Raw genomic sequence first — 12,916 nt, 5'->3', positions numbered from 1 at the left:
ATTTTCTCTGTCCTTTTTAATCTTCCACTCAGCACTAAAGGAAGTCGAGTTTTACAATCCCTCTTATTGTAAGTGTGACTCTTTAACTGCTTGTGTTGTTTTTCTTTGTATTGAGATAGAACTCAGTTCTGCCCCTTGTAACACTAAGCTAAATTTTCCTTACTTGGTGAGCCAGAATATAATGTAGAAGGAAATCCCAAAGCAAAAGTTCAAGCAGCCACTTTACAATTTTTTTTTAAATGCCTTTCAGAATAAATATTTTCTAAATAATCTGGAACATGCTGCACCCCCACCACTCAGATTTGCAAGTTCTCTGAAGAATTTTAGCCACTGCTTCTAAATATTCGGGTGATAAGTAAGGAAAACAGTCACTATATGTTTGAAGTACATTTGATATAAACATAATTTTGTATTGATTTACTTCTGCCAAAGGGATTAATTAAGGCTTCTCCATAAGTTGATTAATCAACATTAAAATTGTTGTTAAACCCACTGGCATCCACTGAGAGGAATATTGTGCCTAATGGGTTCCACAGACAAGTAAGCAACCAAACCTGCCTGTGCATGAATTTCTTCTCATAGAATCCCTCTGGAAGTACTGTTAACAATATTTTATTAGCCTTGCCTAGTGTGTGGAATTGTCTTTTACTGTTTCTATTTCAGTTACCAAAATTTTCTTTTTTTTATGAGAACAGCTAGAATTTCTGCTTAATGCTAATGATTGATTTCATTGATAATTTAGCATTTGCCTGTGATTACGTCCAGCACCATCGTCAGATGCCGAACCTGCAGAACGTACATTAACCCATTTGTATCCTTCCTTGATCAAAGGAGGTGGAAATGTAATCTGTGCTATCGAGTCAATGATGGTAAGTTAGCAAATGTTCCTTTGTTTGGTTTGGTGTCATTTGGGGTTATCTTAACATATGAAAGATCTAAGTTGTTGTTCATATGAAAATAAAGTTCAATTTTACAATTAAGGATTTTAGGATTATTAAAATACTTGGATTCATTCCAAAGCCTACAAAAGCCCACAAAAAGGGTAAGCCTATCATTCTCACAGTGACAAAAAGGATTCCATTTATCTCCCCAATTTCAGTTTGCTCTGTGATCCTTTCCCTCCAGTCATAGTATACAAGTTTTTCTATAAAAAGCAACAGTGGTTCAATTTTTTGACAAAATATTGCTAGGGAATTCATATGAACATACAAATTAGGAGGAGTCAGCCACTCGGCCCTTCAAGTTTGCTCTGCCACTCAATAAGATCGTGGCTGTTCTGATTGTTACCTCAACTCTACATTCCTACATACCCCCAATAATCTTTCACCCCATTACTTATCAAGAATCTATCTACCTTTGCCTTAAAAATATTCAAAGACTTTGCTTCCACTGCCTTTTGAGAAAGAGAGTTCCAAAGACACTCAGCCCTCTGAGAGAAGAAATTTCTCCTCACCTCTGTCTTGGGCAACCCCCTTATCTAAACTAGAGGTCCTGCTAAAGGTGTTTGAGAAACTAAGAGCTAAACTAAAAAGCAGATCCTAATGGGACCTCTGGATGACTAAACAAGCAACATGCTAATTTACATAGGGAGAAGCAGATAAGGAAAGTGAATGCATAACTGAAAGAGTGTAGCAAAGAGGGATCTCGTTTCTTGGCCACTGGCACCAGTACTGGGACAGGAAGGAGCTGTACTGCTGAGACTGGCGCTCCACCTGAATGAGAATGGGACCCGAGTCATAGGATATTAAATGGTGTGGATATGCTAAGCAGTAAGCATTACTTCAAAGTAAACCAGGAAAACCGGATTGGGGGATATCTATTAATGAAGTATAATAAAACTGATATTAGGAACAATATCCTCTTTAAAATTTAGTTGTTGTGCGTAGCCAGGTTTTTTTTTTACAGTCTGCGGTCCCTTTAAATTTTTTAGTTCCCATGCCTGCATGTTATTTGTCACAGTCTTTATTTGCCAAGACCTGTGTGGAACCTTCCAGACTGCTGCACGACGGGAACATTGATTAGGTGTAACAGTTTTACAAAATAATAAATGTTTAGAACAATCTGCCAGATGGGGCAATAAAATCAAAATACTAAAGATATGCAGAGAGAGGCTAGATGAAGCTCCTGCATTACTCTGAATTGAGGTTCACTTTCTTCTTGACTGTCGTGCTTTTTCTAGCTTAGTTTGTTGGGAGCCGCACTCTACATGACTGCTGCGTTCTACTTGACTGAAGCAATCTCAGTAATTGTTCTGGATTTAATGTTAACACACACTACCTGAGAGTATGGTTGAGGCAGATTTAATCATGGCTTTCAAAAGAGAAGTGGATCATTATCTTGAGGAAATATTTGCAGGGCTATGGGGAAAAGGCAGGGAGTGGGACCAGGTGAATTGCTCTTGCACAGATGGACACACTGGACCGAATGGTGGCCTCCTGTGCTGTAGCCAATCGATGATTCTATACTATAATGAGAGTGTTAGGGTATTAAAATGATGAACTTTAATGAAGAAAATGGCCTTTCCTCATCCTTTTTGTTTTGTTTCTAAGGCCTATCCCTTCTATGGGTTGAGTAACTCATTCAGACCATTTCCCTGCAGCAGGGCAGTTCAAGTGCTCTAGACCTTGGAATGGCATCTGCTACCCTTTGTATTTTGGCTTGGTGTCATTATTAGATTTCAAGTCTCCCAGCATGTATGCAGAGTAATGTCCTGTTTGCCAAAGAAGTTATTAGCATTTGGGAAGCTACTTGCATATATTAGAATAACTAACTATATTGTACTTTTGCAAATTAAACAAAATATTTCACTTTGTTTTAAATTTCAGTACCTGAAGAATTTATGTATAATCCTTTGACACGCTCCTATGGTGAACCACACAAACGACCAGAGGTTCAAACTGCAACTGTGGAGTTCATTGCTTCTTCAGATTATATGGTAAAATGCTGCATTTTGAGGAACTAAATTAACAGATATTCCTGTCTATATATGGTCAACTCCTGCTGTTTGCGACCTCCCTCTATTGCAAATTTGTTTACCCCCGTAAATGTGTTTGTGCACCCAATCGCAGTTCGCAGACCCAAAACTTCACTCATCCGTGATTTAGAATGTTAAACTTCTCACCTTTCCCACATAGAAATTGTGCACTGCGCACGTGCCATCTCTGCACATGCGTATGTTTGCCATTCGCGATTTTACCTTCGCGAAATTTCATGGGAACAGAATGCCTCCCCTCCCCGGGCGAACGGCGGAACTTTACTGTATTGTTAAAAGTGTGCACTTCGTACATAATAGTGCATTGCAATCAAGTTGAAAAGATTTAAAATCAAAATTGTATGTTTTAATATTTCATGTAGTCTAAGGTATACACCTTTCAATGTCCAAAATGTTTTCTTTACAGTTGCGACCTCCTCAACCTGCTGTCTACCTCTTCGTTTTTGATGTTTCCCATAATGCAGTGGAATCAGGATACCTGGACATTTGTTGTCAGTCATTGTTAGAAAACTTTGACAAGTAAGAGTGCCTTTTTAAATGCATTGTGCAAGTGAGATAAGTGGAACATATAAACAGCAATTCGTTTCACAATTTGTTCCCAGATTATGAAGCCCAAAAGGACATAAGTGAAAATGCCTTGTACAGTTGCAATTCAAATCGCTTTAGTTTACAGTTATAAAAAGTAGAAAATGTGCGACACAGAAGAAGGCCATTTGGCCCATCATGCCTGTGCTGGCTGATAAAGACTTAGCTAATCCCACTTTCCAGCTCTTGGTCCGTTGGCCTGCAGGTTACAGCACTTTAAATGCATATCCAAGTAAATGTGATGAGCGTTGTTTCTGCTTTTACCACCCTCTGGGTTGAAAAGTTTCTTTTTATCTCCCCTCTAATCCTTCTACCAATCACTTTAAATCTACGACCCTTGGTTATTGGCTTCTCTACTAAGGGAAATAGGTCTTTCCTATCCACTCTCTCTAAACTCCTTATAATTTTATACCCCAATACATACAGTTAACAAACTTCATAGCATGTGTTCCTGCCTGTTTGCCTTAAAATGCATTTTAAAACTTTTCTTTGAATGAAATTTAATTTCCCATACAATAATTTAGTTCTTATAAATCTTTAAATATCCGATGATGGATTTGAGTACAAGCCCAAGAAGATATCTCATACTGTATTGCAATATCTTCTTCATAGTAACTTGTGACTTATTGGTATAAGAGAAATTTGTTTATTTAAAGATTATGACCAATGTTGAATGTGCTAATACATGTATATAAATATATCTTTTTAAGGTTACCGGGAGATTCAAGGACCAGGATAGGATTTATTACATTTGACAGCACAGTTCACTTCTTCAATCTGCAGGAAGGGTTATCGCAGCCTCAAATGTTGATTGTGTCAGATATTGAAGGTACAGCTGAAACCGTGTTTTTCAATTATAACCAAACTTTGGTTCATTTGTTGTATTGTGGGAGTAAGCCTTTCATAAAGTAATGTTGGTTTCAGAATACCTGCTGGTGCTTGGTACTGTTTAGTATTCTTCTTCTACATGTTCAAATACCAGTTTTGCCAGCAAGTGTATTCAGTAGAACTGCTCAACTTGAGGATGTTTCTGGATTGACAGGTACTGAACTGAGATGGACATAATGCTGAAGTTTCCATAGAATAATGAAATTGTGTAAAAAGAAAACTGCTGTTTGAAAACATAGCTTTAGACATATTAGCCTCATCAAAGAAACAACGCCAGTGAAAATCAAACCCACTGAATTTATCAGCCTGGCACCTAAAAGGGATGTAGGATGATGCTGGAGTCATGCTTAGCACGAGGGAATGGTCCATCCTACATAATGGACCTTATATCAATGTGAGAAGTACTATTTTCAGCAAGTGAGATTACCTGAAATAGAGGACGTTGCCTACTCCAGAATAAGAGACTACCAGAGCTCTCCTAAGGGAAATAAGTAAGTAAGTACTAAGGGAATTAAGGGATATATGGGGTTAGTGCAGGAAGGTGGAATTGGTGTAGAAGATCAGTCATTATCTTGTTGAATGGTGCAGCAGTTTGAAGGGCCAAATGGCCTACTGTAACTTCTATTTTGTGTGTTTTTAGGATAAGTGGCTCTTGAAAAGCTTGATCAAAAGGAGTTGGAATTTTTGCAGTCATTTGTAATGGCACCACAGGGTATTGGCTTTAAGGAAAGCAATTAATCTTGCAAAACTAAGTGAAAGTAACCTGTTCATTATTGTTCGTACCATCAGGGTTTCCTGTGCCAGTGACATTACCAATAGTACTTTCAAATATTGTTGGTTAAAATAATCTGTCCAAGCTCTCAAAGTTCAAGTATTTTTACCCATCGTGCTCCTGGCATGCACGAAAAGTGGGAGGAATGTCCCCTGCTTTTCTTGGGCAATGAAGAAATGGAGCGTTTATGTTTATGAAATATTTGGGAGAAGACAGGAAGTGGGAAATAAAAAATCCAATGATTTTGCTTTTTATAAGTATGAATAAATTGATCAGGCCTAAATCCATAGCAAAATCCCTCCGGGCTACAAAGTAGCCATCACTGTCACGAGTATCACTTGAAAATTTTGTGTGTTTGGCAATGTGACCCCCACCTCAATGAGGGGAAGAGGGAGAATATATGTCAATAAATAAATTTCTAACTTGTCTGCTTATTCTTCGACCTTTACCCTGTGGGTGCATGGCAGACCTTTGTGATCAACAAATTTAGGCTGGTGCTCAGTTGCAACAGTACTTTATGGAGGAAAATGAGCCAGCACACCAGGCCAACACCTCCAGCCTCGTTATAATGAGCCTGTGTTGCTGATGTCACGAGAAAGCTCCAGGAAATCCAGGGTGACGGGAAATCATGGCCTTCCTTAAGTCACTGCCCCTTTTCCTATTCACTGTGCCTGGGGAATGCCACTTTGTCCCAGGGTGCAGTGAAGTGAAAATCCTCCCTAATATTCTAATAGCAGTATAATTAGTAATTTGTACAAGTTTATTATTATCCACTTGCTTTTGTATTCAGTACCCCTATTAATTCAAGCTAAGACCCAATTGTTTTTAATCATCTTATCCTCCCCCTTCTAAGATTTGTGTATGTATGCCCCAAGTCTGTCTTCGCTATTCCTTTTAACGTTTTATTATTTAACAAGGGCAAAGGACTTCATGGATGTCTTTGTTGCTAAGGCTGGGACCTTAAATCTCAGCTCTTGCTTTCTTGACCCCATTCTCACTAAACTGCTGACTACCCAAGTTCCCTTCCTGACCTCCAGGCTGTTGTCATTGTGAATGGTTCCTTCTTCGGGAATTGTTTCCCTTTCTTTAAATAAAACAGTTGTCACCAGCCTCCTCTTCAATAAGAGAAACACCCTTGACCCCTCTTTCCTTAAACTATTACCTCAACTCCAACCCCTCTTTCCATGGCAAAGTCCTTGAATGTGTTGCTGTTCCCCCACCCCAAAAATCCTGTTTTCATCTTTGCTGCAACTCCTTGTTTGAATCTCCCCAATCAGGTTTCTGTAATTTCTCCCCCACTTCCGAGTAAAAAGGCTCAAATCCAAGCTGCAGATGATATCCATTGTAACTATGATGCATTTTTACACCTCATCTTCCTTCAGGACTGCTTGACTCTATGCTTACCCTCCAAATGTAGACAAACATCTCCAAAAAATGGTTTCTCTTCCTCTGCTCATATCTCTGGCATTCCTCTGGGATTCTATGCTTGAGCCCTCCCCTTCCTCATCCAAATTATGTCCCTCGGTGACATTGTCTGCAGACATGGGCTCAGCTTCCACATGTTTGGTGACAACTCCTAGCTTACCTCTCGAACACTTCTGTTGGCAGCCAATTTGTCCTATTTGACTGAGTTGTATTTCTGACCCCATAGCCTCTTGCATTATAAAGATCACCTTCTTCCACCTCTAACATTGCCCACTTTCACCCCTACCTCAGCCCATCTTCTAAAACACTTTTCTGTTCCTTCCTAGCCTGACTATTCAAATGCTTTCCTGGCCAGCCTCTGATCCTTCCTTCAGTTGGCTTCAAGAGATTCTTACTTAATTATGCTAGCATTAGCACTGTTGAACCTTGTAATATGCGACTGCTGCACCCAAGTATCACGTCTGCTACCATGGGTAATGCAGTCCAGGTGGCAAACTTTGGTGTAGGTTGTAAAGCATGCAGAAATATATTTTTAGAAGTTGTATTATTTAGTTGACCCTGTCTAGTTACTTACTTGCAGGTTAAATTTTGTATTTTTCTCACAAAAATTGATGAAGACTTTCTTCTGCAGATATCTTCATACCTACTCCAGACAGCTTGATGGTAAACCTATATGAAAGCAAGGAGGTAGGCAAAAGGGAAAGAGAATTTATGATTAAAATTTAACATCCTTCCATTTTTTTAAAGAATGTTTTGAATGCTGTGGTAGTGCTATCAATTACAGCTAATGCAAATCTACCATTTTACTGAAAACTATTTTCCACCATGGGCAAAGCTTCATAAAGCAGGTAGTCATATGCCAGCTTGGAGCAGTTGATAGCATTCTTACCTCTGGGTTGTAAGTTGAAATCCAACACCAGGACTTGAGTTCATAACATTTGGCTGGCACTTTGGTGCAGTACTGAGAGGAACAGTATCCCGCACCATAGTACTTTAGATGAGCCAGATGCCTCCCTATTCTGATTGGAAGGTGAATATAAAAGCTCCCTTGGCACAACTCAGAGGAAAAAAATGAGCTCTCCCTGAGTCCTGGACAGTATCCTTCCCTCATTCAAAAAACAGATTAACTGGCCATTTATCTGATTGCTGTTTGTGGGGCTTTTAATGTTACAGAGTGGCTGCTGTATTTGCCTGAATTCAGTGCTCTATAAAAGTAATTTATTGTCTGGGTGCTTTGCGATGCTTTGATAAAATGATAAGGTGCTATATAAATCAAAATATTTAATTTCTCTTCAGTTGTATGATAAATTAATGAGTAAGAAAACAATAAGTTTTGTCTCTTTCGCTATTATTTCAGTCTTGCCTCTATAATAAAGTGTGTTTTTGAAAGTTAAGCCACATTTTTTTAACACTTCGTAAATACCTGAAGGGCAATCTAAAGATTTGTGTATTTTTCTTACAGTGGGATTGATTTGAATGGAATTAATTATTTATAGATTTGAGTGTTTGTTTTATTAAGGAAAGGCACTATTTCAAAGTTTCAGCGTAACACTGACAAGCCTAGACAGTTGTACTGGACCTTTCAGCCTCAGAATGGTGTAGCAGCCTTTGTTTCTTACATGGTGCGGGACAACCTAGAAAAGGATTTCTGGTAACAGAGAATGCAGGAAGTGCATGACCCAGGCAAACTAACCTAGGCAGGATAGCTACCATTTCATCTTTCCTCAAGTTTTATTCTCCAGGGCTCTTCCTGACACCTGTAGTTAATATTTCAGGAGTTATAATCAGTGCATTAAAGAGGTAAATGAAGCACTGCTTTGCCATGCACCCATTTACTTACACTTCAGAGAGACAACATGTTTCCCCCAGGCACAAGGCATTGTTCACTATGCATTTGACTGTGCCAAACCTATGGCATGCTGAAATAAGATGATATTTTATTCTATTCATGTTTAAATAAAATGCTACCGTGCCAGAAATTGTGCATGTTAATAAATTCTAAGAAATTTAGTGTTAACACAGGTCTTTAAAGAAGGAAGGGTTGACTCCTCAAAAACAGCCTGTGTGGTTCACCCATGTCTGACAATGACTCTGTGAAATCCTGGTACTTTCCAAGAGAAAAGATACAATGGCTTTGGTATTTACCGAGTCCCTGTAGGATGTGTCACAGCGTTGTGTAGGTGGGGGTCTAGTCAAATTGCTGAGGGGAAGGGCAGATAGTAGAGATTGGGGGTGGGGTTGTTGGGTGGGGGTGGGGGGTGCTGGGTTTACAGGATTAGCTTAACTGTCCTGGTAAGAACTGCTCTCCTGGTCCACAGGAGGTGCTGTAAAGGCACTTACCTGATAGATCCAGTCCTCCATGCCTCCTTTTAACTATCAGCTTTCTGATGCTGCTTTGCTGAAACCTGACTGACAGCAGTTTAAAAATAGAAATCTTGTTGAATTGGAGCTATGTAACTTCTTTAAATGGTTTTCATGCAGCTCCTGAGAGCAAATTGATTGCCTGAACCTGATACCACCTCCATTAAAACCGGAAGTAGGGTGATTGGGTTTGGATTTGAAATTTTAAAAATTATCCCCAATAATGCAGATTTGTCAGATAAAGCCTTCATTAAACAACTGTTTCAGATGGCTTTAAATGCTTGGACCAATCTTTTGATGGAGGAGCAAGCTTACCTTGTCCACCTTTTTTGAAAAGAAGCAAGGGCAGGAACCAGTTATCATGCAGGAGCTACTGCAGCTAGGGAGACAGACATAAGAAGCACTCATTGACCAGAGCTTCTAGTGAGCCCTGGTATCTGCTGGAGCATTCTATTGACTGGTTTACGTATTTTGCTATACTTCAGAATTGCACGTTTAATGTGCACTTCCATGCCTGCACAACAAAAAAAAGATAGAAAATATGTAATATTAGTCTTATAATTTTATTTTGTGAATTAGTACATATGTGAGATATTCAGATTGGTTTTTCTAGGTGTTAAACTTCTATGTATAGCTTTTTGATGTGCCTTAGCCTTGTGGGAGTAACAGTAGTGCTTGACTGATCAGACAAGTTGGTTGCTGCTTGGAATTCAGAAAGTCCAACTGTCTGCATCTGTGCCTAACCATTACACTGCCAGATATGTTGCAGTTGCATAATTGGGGTACTTGGCTCTGGTTCTTGCTCATCATTGATGCATTTTTGTCGTAAATGTTAGTATATTTTACTGTACTCTTTTCAAGTAAGAGAAACATGTTTAAAGAGACAAAGGAGTCATAGTGACGAGAGAAGCCTGGAAAACCAGAATTCAAGGAGATGATTATCTTACAATCTTACTGATCACTGCTTTCAGTGCTGCTTCCTACTTTATAAATTGCACAGAAACCCACTGTGTATGGTGTTTGGGGTGGAGGCAAAGATTTCTCAGGTTGAGAGGGGACGGTAATTGGTCTAGAAAACAGAAATAAATCAAATCTTATTTGGATAGTATTTCAATAGTATGTCACTTTCTAGTCATAATTGCTCATCAGACTGATCTATAACAAAAATGATCTAAACTGTGTAAAATGTGAAAATAAGCTTTAAAAAGAATTTAATGTTTATTTGAAAACTGACATCCAGTGCAAGATTTCTTTAATAGAAATAAGCTATTGTGTATTGATGTGTTAGTGATAGAACAAAATTATTTCTCAATTTAACAATCTAGCACTACCCAGAAATGGGCTCTAAATTATACTAGGATTTATTTTTTGGATCGCTTTCCTTGGCACATCTTTATTGACATCACATACAAATGTTTGATCATTATAAACATCCCAAAGAAAAATATGCAACAAAATGAAGACATTTAAACTTTTTAACACTCAAATAGGCGGAATGATTGCAGAATGTTAATATATATGCTAATGAGATTGGTTTAAAAATTAGAACCTAGGTAGGAATTGCCAGTCTGGTTAAAATATAAGCAGCTAGGTTTCACTCGTTTATTTTAATATTTTTTAAAAATCATTCCCGCCTTCTCTGCCCCTTTCATACTTTCTGTGGGTTCCCCCCACTACCCAGTACCTGTTCATGTGAGTGGCAATAACTGGCAACAGCCACATTTGACCCTGCCCTTGTCTGTTCTTCATGCATGCTCATTTCCAACACAGGCCGTTGAATAGTATTTGGGAGCTGAATGCCTGACTGTTTAATTCTCTTGCTTCTACTTCTCCTTCCACTTGCAGCCTAGGGCAACCACCTCCATCACTACAAAACTGAGATCAGCCAGCTTGATCTGTATGGTTCAGCTGCTTAATGGTTAAACTTGCTGGCCTACCAAGGGAGCACTGAATGCATTTCTAACAATCTGAGTTTATACAAAAGAAAATATACCAATTACGTGCAAACAAAAACTGGTTCACACACACGCCCACCGGGATTTTCGGATACATCAACAAGATAATTATGTACATTTTTTTTAAGCGTCAATGAATCAAAGTTGTCTTCTCTGCTGCAAAAGCACTGATGCAGTAAATTCTATGAAAGCACAAAAGGGAGGATTTCAATACTTAAGGGGTTCTATACAGAAAAAAATCATTCTTTTGGAGGAACAAAAAACAAATATGAAAAAATGCAGTTTTTATTTCCCCTGTGTGTAATTACTATAGGAGGCAGCTGTTTTATTGGTTCCGTATCTGTGTGTTCATCTTTGACTTCTTGTTGTGATGTTGGCATCATCTGGTGTATCCAAAACTCACTGCTTTTCCCTCGCCTCCTGTCCAATAGCATAACGACACAGCAAGGTATTCCTCTCCTTGTTTTTAGCTACATGAAGCAATCTGACCTGCCTTTATTGCTGAGGGAATTCATATAGTACTCCACTGGTTCTTGTGTAGACATAGTGTACAATAACCCTGCAGAATTATCCTAGGTGATATTGTATTTCATTGAATGTCCCCTTTTAGTTCCGCTGTACAAGATATGCAGAAGTCACTGGTACATTGTCAGGCTTCTTGATTGTAGAACTGCCATTGATGTTTATTGTCACTTGAATGTTACTGAGGGAAAAATAATTACTGTAGATCTTTGCTAAATATTTGTCAGTAGTTGCATATGTCCTTTTTTACCCTGTTATTTATGAAATATGTTTTTGTTTTACTTGTAGCTTATTAAAGATTTATTGAAAGCATTGCCCACAATGTTCACCAACACAAGAGAGACCCATAGTGCATTGGGCCCTGCTCTGCAGGCTGCGTTTAAACTTATGTCTGCGACAGGGGGGCGCATATCTGTGTTTCAGACGCAGCTACCATCTGTAGGTGTGGGTCGTCTTCTATCAAGGGAAGATCCTAACCAGAGATCCACCACAAAGGTAATCAGTTTTTCATGCCAAATGGAAAAGAGTCTTACTTTAAAGATAATATATAGGTAACTGTGCATCACTCCACACTCCATTTTTGGGGCCAAGCAACTCTGAATAACCTCAAGGATTCCCTGAGATCTTCAGACAATGGAAAAGAAAGGGCATGTAGTACAGTGGGCAACAGAACACTTCAGTAAGAATTATCCTTTAGGAATAGGGTTGCCAATTCCAGTTGGGATTATTCCTGGAGAGTTGGTCACGTGACCTTTGCTGCAGTCTGAAATGTTACTGCATTTAATTGGTTGATACTCTGCAACATGAATGGTACCATATTGTGAAAATGCTTCATAGATTAAACTTGAGTGCACTGACACATGGAAACTTGTAGTACACATGCTACAAATGAGCTTGAATATATTTAATGTTTTATGATCCACGGGTGTGTAATCTGCTCCATCATTTCTGATTGAAACGCAGAGGTCCCTGATTGCCCAGTTATCTCTCAGAATGATCAATCAGTCTCCCAGGTATTGCTGCTGGCAATCTTTGAGTAAAGAACTTCTGCTTTCTGGTTCAAACTATCATGTTTGCAAACTGCTGAACTCAGCCCCCACCTTGCACCATTTTACCTGCATCTGTGGGGTTGGACATACTGTCTATCACCAGATTTTAACGATTCCCTGCTGGAGCATCAATCATGGCAGTTGCTGTGCCCGTGTTTGTTGGTGAGGCAACTTACTGCACACTCTAGAATTATGACGGCAAAGTCGCGTCAGCCATGAGGGAATTTGCTGTGCCTGCCTTGCTTACCCTGGCGAAGAGATCGGAGCCATAATTTTACATGCATGAATGTGGCAAGCGAGTAATTGATGAATGTGACTTTGATAAGTTAAAGCTAGTGTGACTTTATTGTATGAAATGGAATGGACA

The 12,916-nt window shown here is 39.0% G+C and overlaps 1 protein-coding gene across 3 annotated transcripts in view; it reads left to right on the top strand.

Annotated features, from left to right (window-relative positions):
- LOC121278687 (protein transport protein Sec24B-like) overlaps positions 1-12,916 on the top strand; it is a 111,550-nt gene that overhangs the window by 51,883 nt on the left and 46,751 nt on the right. For all 3 annotated transcript variants that reach the window (XM_041189050.1, XM_041189034.1, XM_041189043.1), the window contains 6 exons: positions 743-869; positions 2,826-2,935; positions 3,399-3,511; positions 4,288-4,406; positions 7,294-7,349; positions 11,789-11,995. In XM_041189050.1, the coding sequence (XP_041044984.1) occupies positions 743-869; positions 2,826-2,935; positions 3,399-3,511; positions 4,288-4,406; positions 7,294-7,349; positions 11,789-11,995 (732 nt within the window). The remainder of the gene's footprint in view (positions 1-742; positions 870-2,825; positions 2,936-3,398; positions 3,512-4,287; positions 4,407-7,293; positions 7,350-11,788; positions 11,996-12,916) is intronic.

The sequence above is a fragment of the Carcharodon carcharias genome, chromosome 1 (assembly GCF_017639515.1).
Source record: "Carcharodon carcharias isolate sCarCar2 chromosome 1, sCarCar2.pri, whole genome shotgun sequence".
Lineage (NCBI taxonomy): Eukaryota > Metazoa > Chordata > Chondrichthyes > Lamniformes > Lamnidae > Carcharodon > Carcharodon carcharias.
Note: the sequence above shows the minus strand (reverse complement) of the source record. Positions and strands in the feature narration are given on the sequence as shown.